Below are 19,115 nucleotides of genomic sequence, written 5' to 3'. Positions count from 1 at the left end.
AGGGGGTGGTAGTACTGGAAGTAGTACACAATTGTAGAGATTTATCGTGTTAGTACTAAATACCAAGTAAAACGATCCCTTAAACGGGTTTTAAATAGACGAACTTCAAAACTATTCAAATCTTCAACGTGTCATGCTGGTGACAAAAAAGGTATAATGGATATTTGAAATACAGGGTGTTTCCAAATTGTCTGGACATATTTTGTGAACTTGTTCCTTGGGCTAAGACAAACATAAAATGCCATTTAAGTATGGGTCTAAAATGCCTAGATTTCTAGGCAGATTATATACAATCAGAGGTTAAAGGTTACAGAGCAGTGCCTATGGAAGTCCTATTAAATTGCGTAACTGAATGTAGAAAAACCCGATCATTAGGTTGCTTGTCATAAGATTTTAACAAACAATGTCTCATTTGATTTGGACTTAAATTTTCAAACTTTTTGATCTGAAGAACAAATTTCTTAATATTTACGGTTTTCATGAAATTTTGCATTAAAGATTCTAAAAGGCCACTATATTGAAACGGCTTGAGATATTTGAACGAAACTTTGTAAGCTCTTTTTACCTACTAAAATACTAAAATCTTGAAAAATGCCCACGATATAAAATAATTTAAAAAAATCACAAACATACTGACAAACTGAAATCTAGGCATTTTAGACCCATACTTATACGGCATTTTATGTTTGTCTTAGCGCAAGGAACAAGTCCACAAAATATGTCCATACAATTTGGAAACACCCTGTATATACGAGAACTTCCGTAATGACAGTTTGGCCCAAGAACTCAACTAAACCCATACAAACAAAAGGATGCAAAAAATACCTTTAAACAGTTATAATTTGATGAGTCAGTTATAAGCTACTGGGAATCAACATCGACTAGACGCTCTAATCAACACCGGTTCAGCTCAACCCAATATGGACGGCGGAGAAACAAATCAATCACGAGATGAAGCTTGAGATATCGAAAACGTGATCCTTCTTGGTAGCCAGCGAACACAGAATCTGTGTTCGCTGTTGGTAGCTGACCAGAGAGTGAGAGAGAGAGAGAGTAGATAAGAGAGGGGTGGGGGGTGATGTAGTATGCGCCTAAATTAATTATGAAAGATCGATCCTTGATTATTCGGAATTCGCTTACACAACTACGATTCTTGACTTGCAGCTTGAAGATTCAATTGGATCAAGTGTGTGCGAAATCATTCTTTTATTTCGCATAGCTTGTGTAGTCTACATGTTAGATTAAAACACTGTAATTCGTTAATTAAAAAGTCCCTTGGCCACCCAAATACGTAAATTGTGTTCAATAAGTTTAAACTGTTACAGGGATCAGTAGACTCTTGATAGTAACACTCTGTGAAATAATGCAGAACAATCGTGTGAAATTGAATATGTTGTTTAAATATATCATGAGTATAGATCCGTTAATCGCTGATTTAAATTGTCTTGCACCTGAAGATGACACAACCAATCAGAGAAATCCCAGCGAAAGAAGAACGACCGTGCGCTGACTGCTGTTGCTTAATCATGAGTGTACACATTAAAAGATACCATGAGTGTAACCACTGTATGGATCTGTAATTAAAACGCTGATTGAAATTGTCTTCATCCAAGATCCAAAGGAAGATGACACAAACAAGTACGGAAAATGACACAACCCTACGAAACACCAGTCTGTGAATGGAAGTAAAGACGTCCAGGTAATTGAGTGTTGAGTGAAACAAGAAGTAAACCGCTCAGTTACGAGTTGACGACTAAAGAGCGCAAAAAGCCGCAAATAACAGCCAATTAGCGGGCTCGATTTGCGCGGCTTCTGAGGTAACCGGTGGCTTAATGCTTACATTGTAAGTGGCGGGTCTGGGAGCTGCACTTCAACCACCAGTCAGATAAACGACTAAGCAGAGTGTGTTTGACATATTTTTAGGTAATAACTATAAGATTGTATAGCAGAGATGTCAATGGGTTTAAATGGCACAGTGTGTTCTGAAAACTAGTAACATGTAGCTAGAGCTGGTAGTAGACTCAAATCCGTAAATGAATTTCCCATTTATCATCTGGAAACATTGTTGTTATCGAAATTAGGCCTACAATAATTAATTATCTCTTAACGAATGAAAACAACTATGCGTGTAGTAACCCAGCAATGAATTTTCGATGTTGATTCTTACTCCTTGGACTTTCTTCTTCAATTGTCACTGGAAATCAAACAAATAAATCTTCTAAAATGTGTATTGACGTAATCATTTAGCTCTTGGTTGTTCGGACGTATTACCCGATTTATATATGCCAGCAAAGGAAATGCAAGACTGATACGGATTTCTGGATCTTCATAACACTGAATACAGTATGTCATCACAACTCTGTTACCAAACATATATTTAGCTTTCAAACTTCGCCTCCTTTATCAGAGCTGTGGTATTAGTGCAAACATAACCAAAGAATGCCCAAACTTATTATCAACACACATATTTAACACCCGTTCGAACCCCACGTATTCCCTGTTTTATATGCAACATAACGCAGCATCTACACCAGCTTAAGAACAATTTTTTCAGCTAATGCTATCCTCCGGATCTTTTTAGCCTAAATATGAAATTACACAACTCATCTCTAACCAAACCCCGAATGTGTACCAAACTTCCTTTATCGGCAATTTGACGTCCAAATCGGGCAACATGACTTGATCGATTGGTACCATTATCGACCACTTACCGAAATACAGTCATGCATGAACCGACCGGGCCTCGGCCACACAACTGGCTGAGATATGACCGAGTACTGGCAACGAGGCGTTCCCTAAATCAAAACTGACATACGTACAGCACGATAAGCCAAATTGTGCCTTGTCCAGTGGCCTTGTGACATATAAATTACACGGCTTCAATGCGATCGTGACTGTTTTTAAATTAAACGTAGTTGGGCGGCTGGAGGCGGTTCGGCAATGCATGATTCCCATCTGATCATTATGCAAACACTGATTGCTGTACCGAATGTTTCGGCGCAATTCACTTCTTATCCAGATTACTCTCGGGATTGGGCCGTAAATGTTCCTCATGACTTACTCGCTCTTTTTTTGAGTGCCTCAGGGTGGTGTTTTGGGACTCTTTTGCTTCGTTAACTTTGCTGTGGGACTGTGGCGTTTGAACATGAGAGGGGTGCTTGAAGATAATTAGTTGAAGGTTTCTTTAGATTTTATTTCGTATGATTTGGTTTGTCGTCCATTGTAGAGAAATCCAAGGCGTTGTACATGATGGAGAATCTTAAAGACAGTTAATTAAACTATTTTTGATGAAAACTTAACCCAAATTGTACTTACTTCTGAAACACTCCGGGTTATCTTTTGTAGTTACAGTATTTGATGAATGTTCATACCTCTGTCCATATTTAGTATAACTTATTTGCTGATTAAGAATCTACCATCTATAGATTTACATGAAATAGTCAATTAGCTAGGTCTAAAAAACGTGAACTCAACTTTATATAATCCTAGACTGCAAATGCAAGGGAGACTTAAATGAAAATTTCGCATGAATGCTTCAAACCATGAGGTTTTTAAAGTTGCTATCTCAAAACATTGAACGTGTACGTGGAAATTAGAGAGGCAATAAAATTTGCCAATCAACCGTCCATAGCTTGAACTTAAAATGGGAACTACAATAATATCTTCTTCATTATTGGAAGTATTGCTAAAACGGACAAATTCTAAATGACAACACCCTAACCCCTCGTTTTTATTTACCCACAAGAAGTCGGTTTCGGTTCCGAATTTCGGACTTTAAATCGAAAACGTTCAGTGTTGCGGAACCTGAAGCTACCATGAAGACCATGGTGATGCACTTTTTCCTAAACGAAAATCGTTTGACCATGGCGCAGAGTCCCAAATTTCGCTGAGCTACGGGCCCGCTCGTGACGGCCGCTCCAAGTGCTCTTATCGCATGTTAGCCTGTCAGAGTGCGATGGCCCATTCGTTTTGGGCACTAATGGCTCATAAAATCTTTGCCCAATCTCAGTTTTGTTCTTTTACTTCACTCCGCAAGCACTTACGTTTATACATGCTCGTTGTGCAATTTATAATGTTGCACGGTTACGGTCCGTTCAACCCTGTTCTTTTATTTTCAAATGGGAGGTGGAGTTGCATTTGGGATTTATTTTATCTCTTCCATTACAGATGGTAATTAGTGTACTTTGTTGGGAATTTAGATGAGTTTGGCAATAGAAATGCATGAGGCTACACATACCGAATGCAGCAGTGTTATATAGTGACTGTAAGAAATGGGTTTCAAAGTTTTTGGAACATAGGTGGTTTTGGATAACAAAAATACATTTTGGGACTATGGGCGTAGTAGACTTTGATTATAATTTGATTTGTTTCAACGGATTTTTGCTGACGAAAACAACAGCGTCCCCCATGGACAATTTAATTTTATGACCATTCCTTGTAGATGCTCAGTCTTTTTACTATGAGACTCTTCAATCTCCCAATAAAAAAGTAGATCCCCCTGGTTAGATCCCCCTTCAATTATGCTCTTTAAAAATATGCTTATTTATTTTATATTTTATTTCAATAAAAATAATATGAGTGTGTTGTACATAATATATTTGTAGCGTGGATGATATCGGAGGATGGATTTTGGTAGCAATGCCTTAAATGTAAAAAAGAGCTTTGGAATGAAAATAACAGTTAGAACACAGTGTTTCATTCGGTGAAATGTATCAGGCAAATTTGAAGAGTTGGAAGATGAACCTTTCTCAGAAGTTAATTTATGTGATGCATCATAAAAATATCTAAAGGTACTCAACTTGATAGTAATTATTTGAGAGATTGTTCCAATTCATACACAACTGACACTTAAAAAAGTCCTTGTCAAAATCATTTTACATTTTTTACAATACGATAAACCGTACATAATATAATAAATAGTATCAGATAGTTTTCCTCTGAGTTTCAACCGAGTTCACGGATATAAGATAACCAGTTTTGTCCCTAACATGAAACAACAGACATTCTTGGGTGTACAGCAATCCACCCAAAGCCTCAGATATTTATTTAGCTGTCCAGTACAAGGAAGATTGACGGGAAAAGATAGCATCTCACCCTCCGCCCTCCAAGACCCCAAAGCCAAAAAACTAGATAAATATCCCAAAGATACCTCGCAATCGAATGCAAGGACTTTGGAGGGGGTTCCTTAATCCTTGAAAGTGGATTTCAATTACCTATGAAGACCACTTCGCTTTGAGAAATGTATCAGGTGTTGTAATGATTTGACTGTAAATACTAATAAGCAATTTAATAAATTTGCTCGTAAAAAGTGTTTGAATGTACAGAAGAATGAAATTAGGAGTTGCCAATTATTACACTTAAGTGACAGTTAGCATTTAGTATAAATATTTAGAATAGATTGTTAGCAGGTAGTAAACATACATTGACGCCATTAACAAAATAAGAAAGTTCACAACTTAAAATGGTAAGACGTTAATAAACAGTCGTCGCAAGCACAACACTGTTTTTTAGTCCGTGACATTGCTACAAAAATATTTACGGGGAAGTTATAAGCAATTGGTTAGAAGGTATACATTGATATAGGACAACAGTATCAATGGAAAATTAGCTACGTGTTTCGAATCTGTTTAAATAAACAATTCGTCGCTAGCAAAACACTGCTACTCAATCCACGAAAACAACTACTAAAAATAGTCATTGAGATTGCTTTAGACAAAAGTACAAACAGCAGAAGACAGTTTAAAACTCGACCACGAATAAAAATGCAATCTCGGCATATGCTCCTATTTATTAAGCCATAACAGTTCTCCTGGCTCTCCTAGTATTTTGAAAGCGTGAGGGTGAGGAGATGGCAGATACGACTATGGGCCCCGGGGCCCGCGATTTGTATCAACAATTGGGCCCGACTTATGGGGGCCCCTGGCTTCCGTGCGGCCAGATTCTATCGTTATAGTACAATATGTAACTAACGTACTGTGACCGAGTACAACCGCAGTTAGATCCAGCTAAAGGAGTTTATAGGTATGGAAACAATTAACAAGACAAAATTATCTTTCTCTACCTCCTCTTACATAATCCCCTCCCCTTCTTATCTTTTTTATCCATCTCTCTATCTTCTTTTTTCCTTTTCTCATCATTCAATTTTCCTTTCTTTCATTTCTATATTTTTCCTTATAATTGTTATTCTCCTTTTCTTTCTTCATCTACTTCCTCTTCTCTTCTTTTACATTAATCTATCTCTTATTTTTCTCATTTTCTTTCTTTTATCTACTTCCTCCTCTCTTTTTTTACCTTAATCTATCTCTTACTTTATCTCATTTTCTTTCTTTTATCTACATCCTCCTCTCTTTTTTTACCTTAATCTATCTCTTACTTTATCTCATTTTCATTCTTTTATCTACTTCCTCCTCTCTTTTTTTACCTTAATCTATCTCTTACTTTATCTCATTTTCTTTCTTTTGTCTACTTCCTCCTCTCTTCTTTTACCTTAATCTATCTCTTAGTTTATATCATTTTCCCCCTTTGTCTACAACTCTTTATCTTAACTTTATCTCTTTATATTTCTCTTAGTTTATCTCCTTTCCTCCTTTATCTCCAACTCTTTATCTTGCATTTTTTTATCGCTCCACATGTCAATATCTAGTTCTCTATCATCTATTATACTCCTTCTTCTGCATCTGCTTACTTTTATCTTTCTCTTGTTCCTTCTATACCTTACTCTTTCCTCCATTCTTTCACCATTCAATTACACTCTTTATCAACTCTTTTCCTTTCACTCACATAATATATCATGGCAGTGTAAGCATGCACATGTGCTCAACAACCACCCATAAATATAACTTTCGTGCAAGTACGTTTTGAGATACGATAGGCCTACATACTGGGCTTGCGACTCGCACGGAACCAAAACCCAAAACTGGACCCGTTGTGTGTTTTCTGTCGTTTATCTCAACAAGGTATCGACCCAGCTCACGAACAGGACCTGGTCTTGTCGACATGCGAAACTCGCAAAAAACAGGCCAACACGCACATGCAATACGGCGCAGTATCGCTTATCGTGACGCCAAGTGCCTGTTCTCACAGAAGGAGATTACATGTAAATAACGTAGAGTTTTATCCCCTGTTTATTTTCGCGGTTGTAAATTCCCCAATTGAGTTTTATGATCAGACCGGCCGCACCTGGTGTACGATATGATCGTTTTGGATATCGGATTGCTGGTTCATTTCACGGTGCTAACCAACTTGCATTTCAAATTTGAAGACAATAAGTCAAATAAGTAGGCCTACACTATACTTAATTCACTGTTCCCTATCAATAGTTTATCATCTACTTTATGTAAATTATCATAAGCATCTTTCGTAGTTTATTGATATATTGGTGTCCACATGTAGGGAATATTTTGAGTTAATCTATTTACCGGCCAATCAAAATAAATACTGAACTTCGAATATTTAAAGAACTGATAAGGAGTCAACGTTCAATAAAATGATTTCCCTTACGTTATGCACACACCGTAAAACAACTTGGAATTTAAAAAAGGAATAAATCCAAATTAAATGTCCATGTTATAAAGTTAAAAAATTAAATAATCTTTCAATACAACATGTGAAAAAAAAAAATAAAATCAATTTGTAGACGCAAGTTCTGTATACCAACCTTTTTACGTATTGACCCAGTCAATAATTTTGAAATCCGCTATTTCAATTGCTTGTATAGGTGGACCAACGTTTTTGGACTGACCAGTATTTCGGCACATTGCGATTTCAACCAGTTGGCAAAGCAAGACCTTGAACTTCTGAGCAACAAGTTCTCATTAGATATACACACAGTTGGACTCCACAACCAACATCCCCTCTACTGTATATTGTCGCATCATACTACAGCTTTTCATACTGATACACACTTGGTTATTTACTTAATTACTTAGATGGCCACCAAATATAATATTAGGACTACATTTTTATTGACGTGAACCATTTGAAAATCAGCAATTACCATCCTCAAGCTTACACTCTTACGTAAAAAAATAACAATTCTACATTATGGTAATTTAATTTTCCCAAAATTAATAAAACTCAAAATAGTTGATGTATAGAGAATAATGGGGGAAAAATAAAGATGATAAGAAGGGGCAGATAAGAGGTAGGCAGAGACATGAGAATAAAGCTAAGCAGGATTATCTTTAAGCAGGGGTAGAAGAGAAAGAGAAAGAAGAAGAAGTCGGAATAGAAAGTGGATAAGAAGAAGAAAATTTTGAGAATAATCCCAGAAATCATAGCTTTCCTGTGAGAGTATATCTACATTCTATATCATTGATATTGTACTCGTGTTTCTAAAGTCAACGGTAACTTCCCACCCATGTTTTTCTTATGTTCTCCAGTTTGATATTGTTTCTCGTTCAGATTTAAACATTTGCGACAGGTGAGATGCACCATACTTCCCCCTGATTATCTAGCTTAATATTCTTACAAACTTCTAAATGTCAATTTTTATATTCAAATTAAAATATCCTGAATAGAAATTCTTGAACCGTCCATTCTCTTACTCGTTTAAAAATTCATTTTTTCCTACTAAAAATAAATATTTTAAGTAGTGTATTTAGATACTAAATATAGTAGTGTTTATCAATGATATTTCAATCAAGTGAATAATTGTTTAGTTGCATTTTATATTTTATGTTGCATGTATATTTTGTAATATTGTACAAAGCAAAAAAAACGTGATCAATCTTTGCTAAAATGATACTTCCCAAAAATGGTCATATTTTAATTTAATACACACCAATGCTTACCAATGCACACAATGCTTATCTTCAATATATCAGTTCCCTGTAATGTTTTAATACGTCATTTTTTACTCGGAACCCAAAATGGCCTTGAAACAAAAAACATTTTTGTAAATCACAAACAGAATTTAAACATGTGGCAAAAAGCAGCCCAACCTTTAAGCTATTCCAGTAGACTTACTGATTGTGCTGCCATTGTTTCTAAGATATCTAAAGCCGGGCTACTTTTTGTGTGAATTCTTCTACGAAAGCCCGTGTGGCAGGTACAAAAACCAATTACCGAGCTGAAATTCGAACGTTAAGTGACAGTATCCATTGGTCTATCGGAATTCTTCGGGTTAAGTGGACCCAACGCCAAAACCCACTATCTCTCCCATCTGTACCGTGTTTTACCACTGGAATGGTTTTAAGCGTAGTTGTTGAATCCAGTCGGGGTTTATTAAAAAGTAACTGGTTAGTTGTGTTTGGATTATTTGTTTTTTTTTTTCAAAAAAGAGTTGTGAAACGTATTCTATTGACAAATATTTGTCTTTTAAATTCTTAGCTCAACTATTTGATATAAGTAGAGTGAAGTGGTTGTTTAGAACTGGTCCCTTTAGAGTTTCTAGTATATGAAAGGTTTGAGCTTTAAATGTATGTTAGAAATACATGGTTTGTCATGTACTTACAATGTATTTAGTGTTTAATAACTTTCTACACATTTAAAAAGAAATTCGTTGATTACTTTTGATAATGTTGATTTTTAAATTTGATATAACAATCTATTTAAAATAAGGTTATATATCATCTATATCAAAATGAGTGTTTAAAACACCCTAATATTTTACTAACGTGTTTTATGGCTATTGCTACTTCTTTACTATTATAGTTATTTGGGTAACTAGTGGGCAAAGGCAGTTTGCACTCGTGTTACACATTATATTTTACCTACAGTTGCTATAAATCGTATAAATAATTAGTCTTCCAAACCCTGTACAACGCGTTTTTAGGTTAGGTTAAATCCAAACATTGAACGGAATGGAAAACGCTCCACCAGCTCGTCGTAGCATAGATTAAAAGAAGTAGTCTATACTCCTTTTATCTATGGTCATAGTCATTAAATAAGTGTTGCCAACTTATTTTCAAGCGTACACGGATTACGTGCATTATAAAAGCACGCTGATTTGCGTTGTTTGGTTGGAATAATGGTGTGCGCCAAAGTAAAAAACTGTGCTCCAAAGTAAGGCTTTCTGTACTATAATCTGCAAGGAATCCCACTTCGGGTGACTGTAGGAAAAATAATGTTCTAGATCAATACAAACAAAATTAGTTCACTCGTTTACTATATGTTTAATCTGGCTATATAGTGACCAAAACATGCAATAAATTCAATACATAGTCAAATTATTTTGTCAATACCAATCTGAACCTATTTAAACTTGGATTTAAAACTTGTAATTACATATTTCGCAAATTAAAACATTACGGATCAATCATAATTTTAGAACACTCTTCATCTTACCCCTAATAAAAACCTAATGCGACTCCAAACTGCAAATACTCATCCCCAAATCCAATAGCATAACTCAAAACGATAATTGCTTTCTCGGAATTAGATCAAATACCAATTTCCAGCTAGTCTCGGACCCGGAGGTCAAGGAGGTTGAAGGCGGAAGCAAGCACTCCCGATTGCGTGGCCTCCTTCACATTTGTCACTCCAGTCTTCACCCTTCCTTATCTCCCCCCCCCCCCCCCACCCCCTGACACTTTATCTCTGCTCTTCCGATTGAAATATTTGTTTTGCTTCCCAGATGGTATCTGAACTCCAAGCAAACTTGCGGACGTGAACATTTTTACGATTCATTTTACGTAAAAATAAAATGTGGAGATTCAGTACAGTAGCAAATTTTGGTATTTTTTCGAAGTAATTTATGATTAGGCTAATGCTATATTAATTCAAATATTTCTAGGGGTAGCTCAAATTTTGGTTGTTATGCGTATGCTTAATCCATAGGTAGAAAAAAGGTATACAAATATTTTTATCAAATTTTAAGAATTATTTACCAAAACCTCCACTATACTTCTTTAAATCCATTATTGTTTTATATTGTTTTACAATGGTATATGCTCCGATAGGTTTCCATATCACGTCTCTTGCCATAGCTATTTTGTTTTAACTCTAATCGAAACCAATTTCTAAAATATTTTAGAAAGTATGCGTATTCCCTCTTCTTAGACGGATTAAGAATGCATAGAGATAACATAAAATATCTTGCTTCATTACAAATGTACCATTTTTAAACAAAACAAAGTTCAGATACTTATATAAAAACCGTCCGTCCATAATTATTCTGCGGACAATGATATACTATATTACTAGATATGATTTAACCTTACAGTTATTGCCAATCATTCACAGGCAAAATTGTACAAAAGTAAAACTTGATTATCGACAAAATATGTGATTAGTTGGGGATTCGGATTTCTTTTTAGGAAATTGCTGCTTTACAAGTGGACGTGTGAAATATTGAGTCAATATAATAGGAACTGGGCTTTTAACACGTGGTTTCATTTATGTTATATCCATTACATAAGCAAAATGGCAAGCGTATTATTTTGTGTTATATCCATTTAATCCAATACTACAATTGCTAATTCAAATCTTTCTGCCATATACCAAACTCATAATTTAAATATCTTCACCAAAAGCCCAATAAATTACATTCGGAAGCCGAAATTAACCGATTACACCGACAGTAGGCCATGCCATTGGCGCACTATAATAATATTTTATAGGGAGGGAGACAGGCGCCAGCCGCGATATAATTGTCACATAGGCCTCTGATTCATTGGTCATTGGATAATTGGCTACAACATAAATACTTCCACACCGTCCAACATCTGTACTGTTTGAATTGGCGGTCCTCCTCAAAACTGTAGGTTTTTGTTAGCTCCTCTTGAAACACATAATGTAAACTGCCATGCTTTGGTTGAAGAATGGTTGAATAAATGGTTGTACTAATTCATATAATAGAGTTGAGTAAGTAATAACATCTTACGTTCACTATGGCTGCAATTTCAGGGTAAACCTTGATAAAGAGACTCTACGGGTTATCTATTATCAAAGACTCCTTATATCCTGAACAAATTTAAAATTCCCATGTTATTCTTATGGAGAAAATGAAAACTGTTGCAGTTTACTTGTTTATGGATATATTTTGATAAAATTTGGTAAATGTATTTATTTCTTCCTATGCTATTGACGTTTAGTCAAAAAACACTGATTACCTTCCCCGTAGCAGCAAACCTAAGCACTCATTAAATCTAATGTTCTTTAAATTGGGAATAAATATGTCTTATTTATGGAAATATTTTAATAAATATGTAACCAGACAAGTTGAAATTCGCTTAGTCTGCAAGTTTGCTGCGGTGGGGGTATTTTCCATTTCCAAATGTATTATCTGTAACAAAACGTACATCTCAACCTTAGAAGGGGTTTCTTTTAGAAAGACTTCTTATCAATATCCTATACTTGGATTGGAACTTAATATTTTATACTAAGAACATGATTTGAAAAAAAAAAGCTTACGAGGAAAGCAATTCTTCAAAACACGGTTAAAATGCACTTCAAGACATTTTTAAACAACCTCTAACTAATGTAGTTGCGAAAGTAATTTTCACTCTGCAATATTACGTTTCCACGATACCTATTTTACTTCTACTACATTCAATTGTATCGACAAAGAATGAGTACCAACACACATACATTCTTAAACCCCCCGCACCCGTACTAAATTTGCATTCATATTTTCCAACAGAATCATCAGGGATATGAAAACTGCTACGTATGAACAGTTACACTTGTCAATCCACAACGTCTATGAGGAACACGTGGACCCTTGCCAATACATCAACCAAAGATCGTCCCAAGTTTCTCTTCGGTAGCAACGAGAGAACTTATCGCTTCTCGAAACTCACTTGCGATGTTATTGATATTAAAAAAGTCCGCGGAAGCGACTTTGGGGGCGGAAGGGGGGCGCTGGGTAATCGGGACTGAGATTGGACTGACAAATGTCCCAAGTCTGATAAAATATGTCCTTACTGTCCCAGTCCTGATAGCCTCTTGCTCGCTCTGTGCAACATTAGTCGATATTACTTTTGACTCTTTCGGTATTTGGAAAGGCATTTGTCTAGATATGTTACGTGACGTCAAACTTTGACTGTAAATAATACATTTTTGTGAGAAAAAAACAAACAAACGAATAATGTAATTTTGTTTTAAAATAACATTTCAGGGTATGTGAGGTGGAGTTTTTAAAATTTGTGGGAAAATTTGGGATTAAGAAAAAGATTATGTTTTAGGAGACAGAATGGAAGGCTGTCATGTTGTTTTGGGTTTACTCGAAAAGAATTTTATTTTTAAACAAGTTGAGTTAAACGAACAGAATAATAATGTAATTTTTGTTTAAAAATAACTTTTCACATAACTTCAAATAACTTGTGTCACATGCGGATCAATCATTATAAATTAACTTTGTTTCGTAAACATATGGATTTCCGGACGATTATCCTGTTTAAATAGTAATTATTTGGATAGGCCATTAGTATTACTCAGCTTAAGGCTATAGACCGATTTGACTTCCGTGTGTTTCAAATCTGACGTTATTTGTTTATTCTTTCAGGTTAAATATCTAAACTTTTTTGGCAGTTTGGTGACGCCCTAACTACATTCCTTGGTACACTTATTAAAACTTTGATTTAGTGAACGAAGTATTTATAGGTTCTCGGATCTATGTAATAAAAAAGGATTTTAAAGAAAATACGTATACAAGGTAAAATAAATTGCAAAAATATTTTTTTACATGCAATTATTGTTGTTTACATAAGTTTTTAGACAATCAGCAGATATTTATGCAGGCAGAAGAGTACAGGGTTTTAAAACAGCCTCAGTCCGGTGGGGTTTCGGCTTTCTAGATTGAAACTTTTCGAAACTTACTAATCAGCAAATAAATCTATATCTTTCCATCAAAATTAAACGAATACCATTGTTTAAACAAAAACCTTTGATTTAGCCTGATGCGAAAAGTGTTGACAAATATTTGTGTATCTAATACGAAGGTGTAGGAAATTGACGTAGATGCTATACACATCTTAGATGCCTACATTCTTTCATTGAATGCAAACAATGTTCGTTAAATCAAACATTAACCACTTTAAATACATTTTAAAAATAATACTCATTGAATCAATTTCGCTATCGAAATTAAACTAATATAATTGTTTAAATCGTTACTCGTTACAATAAAAGTGTATACTCCTTAGTACTTTTCACATAAATATGATAGCACTAATCAAGCTATCGTAAGCGCTCCATAAATTGCAAACCTCAGGAAGATTGCGCCATGCGCAATATATCATACGTACCGGATAGAGTACATAACGTACATAAACATACCCATAACCGAGCGATAGTCCGATAGTGGTACAATAAGTGTCAATTACAGCATTGATCATAAGCTTTAACGATAATTGATAAGAGCAATTGCACATTTGCAGCTCAATGGCTATCTGTTATGTAAGATATGTGCTTTATAATGTTTCATTTACAAAGATGCAGTGAAAATACTAATGCAGGTTTCAGTTGAGTTTCTCGTGTTTTCAAAATTCAATTTTTTACATTCAGTTTTCAGAATCAAAATACACGTTGAAATGAATCGAAGCTACGAGTATTTTCTGTAATACTGTATAAACACTGTACGAAGAGTTTTGCATGTACAGTACAATGGTTATCGATAAATTTTGAGAGGTTTCAATACTTTTTCGTTGTCTACGCCGGTGGAATTTTTATACTGACTAAACTCCTTAGATTTTGTTGATGTTTAAAAACAAATAAATTGAGAGAGTGTTCCCGCCTGGTTACAGAAACGGTTCTAAACCAGAACAATGATTGAATCATAGATGAAAGGAGTAGACAACATGTCTACAATGTCTACTCCTTTTATCTATGATTGAATCACGAAAATTACAAACTTTACCATTTATTTTTTCCCATCGGTTCGTTATTCCAAATTATAAATCACTTGTTTGGAGCGTATACTGGCATACAGGCATTTTTACTGTAAAAGCTCGCATTTTTTGCAATTGAATAGAAAGTGCGTACGCAACATTTTATTTAATGTACAAATCTGTAATTTTTCCTTTATCCCAATAATTATTCATTAACCTAGGAAAATACAATTGAAAATCTTTTTCCTGAAACCATTTTTGCTTTCGATTCTAAAAATGTATCCATTTAGTAGTCGGAATGATTTAACTTATTCTTAAAAATAAAAATAAATAAATTGGAGATTTTATCTCTTTAAATCTTTTTCGCTTTCTTTTGCAAAATTCGCCCATTACTTTGTGTTTATGGGTTTCAAAATGTTTTACTATATGTGTAGTGAAACAAACCGGCTTTAATTGTAAACAAAACTTAATATAAAATCTAAACTGTCTTGGAAACGAGATGTATGTCTTATTATCTAGCCTGATGGACCAAATCAGCTGACATTTCACAGAAATTGCTCCTGTACCAAACTGTGTCATATAAATATTACCGTACCGACTTGATGCTTTGACAAGACCTTCAGAGTTAAGCTGGGAATCTTAGAAGTAAATTTTTAATAGCATCAAAAAAATTGCAATATTTTAAAATTAGGTTTATTAAAATTGTTATACATTTCAGTGGTGATATTGCTGTACCCTATCTATATACCACCGCAAAAGATTTTTACTTTAGTGTACATGTTTGGCACATCAACTAAAAAATCACATCTCCGCATTGTCACTCTGAAGCAGACCTAGAAGTAATAAAACAGATACAAGCGAAACACGCTCAAAACATTCTTATTTCCAAAACACAAAGATTGTTTCAAAACCCGCTCCATCGCAATTGCCGGTCCAGATGATGATTTCAAGTGAAGCAATCACAGCTGATGAACTTTGCTCTCGATACAGCTGTAACCGCAGACGATCGTTCAGGAGCGCGATGTACCATTAGATGTGCGGGCAATCATATCGAAATCGAGCGATCGCCTGCGGTTTGATCGACTGGTCAGAAATTTCGGTACTCGATAAACTGTTCATTGAACCGCGGAGATAGCTCAGTTGCAAGAACTGGAGTCTCCTCTTTCAGGAATTATGATTCAGCGAAGATGGTAATCGATCATTTTCAGATTTTATGGCCAATTAATGTCAAACTGATAATTGATAACAGTCACGCAATATAAGCTAATATTTTTCTCCCTTTACGGAGATACACCAATATCGTACTTACCTTTGACGATATGAGCGTCAAAGTCGGTGATGACTCCTGAAACAAAATACAAACTTTTAAATCTACTTATAGAAAGGTATTTACTGTATTTATGGGTACAGATTGAGGAGTAGACATTAAGTATTTAAAAATACCTAGTCTAGTCTTTAATCTGTGATACGAGGAAAATACTGTGTTAGCTTCAATTGCAAGTCACAAGTTGTAATCTAAAGAGTACATAATGCTTAATTTGGCAATTTTTCGTGAACAAGAATATTTTTATCTCATGATAATGTAGGAATATAGGTATGTTTATAGGAATGCTAGGTAGCTGAGAGGTTGTAGGTAGCCTAGTAGGTTCAATCCTGATAAAAGTATCTAGCTTTTTTATGGTTTGAAACTGGACCAGGCTGTCTTTGATCGTTGCTCTTTTCTAATGATCCGGAATGAAACCGCTGGTCAAGTCAGTAACAAAACTTTACATCTCACTTCATTCTACACCTATCCTTCACTCAAGTTTGGAGGTGGGGTCCACATCTCAACTAATAATAATACCTATATTGAATGTCCTCAACTTTATTTCATATGCCACCATCAGTAACATGGTGACATGGTTCTATCACTTCATGCCATTGTGAAAAAAAGTACTCGGGAACATATTTGTTTTTAGTTGAGAACAGTCCAGGGCAAATGTGAAGGAACTCCTATCAGAGGAAGGAACTCTTATCAGCGGTTGCTATTACAATAGTTTAACGTCCTGACAACGCTGTCGTATATCCACTTAGCATGCGTGAACTTTCGGACAAAGCAGTTTCGGTTTCCATAAGTCTGTCCGAGATAAGCCCGGCTGAGACATCGGAGATGCCATAAACCAGAGGGTCGCTGACGCTCGGACCACCGTCGCCGGCCGAGTTATTCACCTATCATTGTACGGTGATCGTGTATTTCCATAAAATAGCCTAACGAGCCACAGAAGCATTGTGCCGGCCTCTTCGACAGCGAATTCCCAGAAGGTGTATGCTGCAAGATTCATGAGCCCGAATTTCCGCCATTGTTCTATTTCTCAGCCTCCGATTTTGGTTTTGTTGGCTCCGCTCAAACGGGACGACTTACGTACCGACTCTACGACTTATTAAACAATGACGTTTTTGTCCGATTTCGAGAAGACATAAAGCGGGTGAGCGGTTCACCTTGGGAATGAAATCCGACCGTACCTCCGAGGTAAAAACGTAATCCTTCCATCCTTTTGAGAGTCGACCGCGGCAAAAAACCGTACAATGTCGTCGAAATGTGGCGGAGCGACTCCTCAGTACGCGCATTGTAGGACCTGGTCGGGCGGGTTTGAATCTAATTGGTCGAGGTTTTTGGGACTGTTCCCACTTTGCCAATTGGGACGTAAATTCTGCGGTCGTCCCACAACTGGCGCTCAAACTGCCACCAGATTGTAAGTGACATGGCGCTCTTCTTTAAGCATTGAGAATACCAATGTGAGGACAGTGTTTTCCCCAACTGAAATGTAATTTTACAGATTATTCTCTAAGAAAAACTACAAATTCAACTGTGCAAAACAAATGCGCTAAGTATTTGAAACATTCAACAAAGTATTTGTTCAACATTAGCCTTCAAACATAACAATGTTCAGTACATCCTAATGTGTCTCCAAATTGTAGAGCTATACATTGTATATACTTAACTTGGATATAATCATCCTAACATCTCCTCAAGTACGTATACCAACATTTGTGGAGTTTACGGGCAGAGATATATGTATCGATGCTGCAAATTAGAATAGACCCAGTCCTCAACGGGGATGCCGGTTGAAGATCATACAGATCTTGATAAGTAGATGTAGAATTAGATAAACATTTTTGGATGTTCATTTTGATCGGTGTGGCATGCTGCAATGTTACAAATGAAGAATAGTTACATGTTCTGTGGGTTGTCAGTCAAGATACATGGGCAAATAGAGTGCGTCGAATGGCTGCATAAATAACCAGGGGGCGTCTCTAAATCAAGTTGAGCGTTATGAAGACATTGCCATCTCAGTTTTCCTCTGAATCTGCACAAGGTGCGTTGCCCTCCGAATGTTGAAAAATAGAGGTCTCATGATTGGGGTGACAATACTGTAATGTGGATTTTGTGAAACATATTTTTGTTATAAATTTTTTGTTACTTAAGATACAACTTTGTACCTGGTAACCTTTCCTATTTGCAATATTTTTTGGATTAAAACGAGGTTTTGACCGATGTCCCATCTCGTACCGTTATCGAGATATAGTCGATTCGCATGGCGCGTTTCACCATATTTTCCCTCCTCTCCCCAAGTTCTCGACCACCTGAAAAGGAGGCGACATGCGTATTTTTTCACCACAGTCCGTTTTACAACTATCAGTAAAGATATTTGATATTACTTCGTTGTGACACTCACAAATTAATTAATCACACAAATTAATCCTACTTTCGGTCAAAAAACTACACAAATAGTCCATTTTTTTCATATTTTATACAATAACTTGTTTATTATTAGAGATACGACCTCGGACCCAATAACCATTATTGTAGTCCACATTTTTAGGATTACAACGACGTTTAAACCGATATTATATCTTTTATTATTTTTGAGATATCAGCGTTTTAACGCATAGTGCCCCCCGCCATGTTTGCCCCTTCCCCCCACCTTATCGACCACTTTTGAAATAGGCGACATACGTAATTTTGATCACCACAGTCCATTTTACAATAATCAGCAATAATATATACTACTAATACTACTAATAATATATATACAGTACTACTTTCATGCATGCTCAAACCCCCTTAGCTCCTGGACTATTCCTAATTTCTAAAGATTCAGCACTTTCCAAACTGTCGCATCCGCGTTCCACTGTACGAAGGTCTTCACGGAGAGGTCCACGAAAACGGGTGAACCGCCTGGGGACCGGCATGCAAAATGGCAGCAGGTAATATAGATTATTATAAAGATGGGAGTAGAAAAATTAGAGTATGGCGCGAACTCGTGGCTCGCCATGGGCGATGATGCATCTACCAGCTCCTAC

The 19,115-nt window shown here is 35.9% G+C and overlaps 1 protein-coding gene across 7 annotated transcripts in view; it reads right to left on the bottom strand.

Annotated features, from left to right (window-relative positions):
- The window catches only part of LOC129001447 (voltage-dependent L-type calcium channel subunit beta-1), a 234,315-nt gene that overhangs the window by 138,144 nt on the left and 77,056 nt on the right, over positions 1-19,115 (bottom strand). For all 7 annotated transcript variants that reach the window (XR_008491461.1, XR_008491462.1, XM_054428725.1 and 4 more), the window contains one exon: positions 16,081-16,116. Coding sequence is in view for 4 of the 7 variants with exons in the window: in XM_054428725.1 (XP_054284700.1) it covers positions 16,081-16,116 (36 nt within the window). In the remaining 3 variants the exon portion in view is untranslated. The remainder of the gene's footprint in view (positions 1-16,080; positions 16,117-19,115) is intronic.

The sequence above is a fragment of the Macrosteles quadrilineatus genome, unplaced genomic scaffold, assembly GCF_028750875.1.
Source record: "Macrosteles quadrilineatus isolate MER2022 unplaced genomic scaffold, UCM_ALF_1.0 Scaffold_8__2_contigs__length_117827958, whole genome shotgun sequence".
NCBI classification, from domain to species: Eukaryota; Metazoa; Arthropoda; class Insecta; order Hemiptera; family Cicadellidae; genus Macrosteles; species Macrosteles quadrilineatus.
The sequence above is the reverse complement of the archived record's forward strand: the minus strand, read 5'-3'. Positions and strand labels throughout refer to the sequence as shown.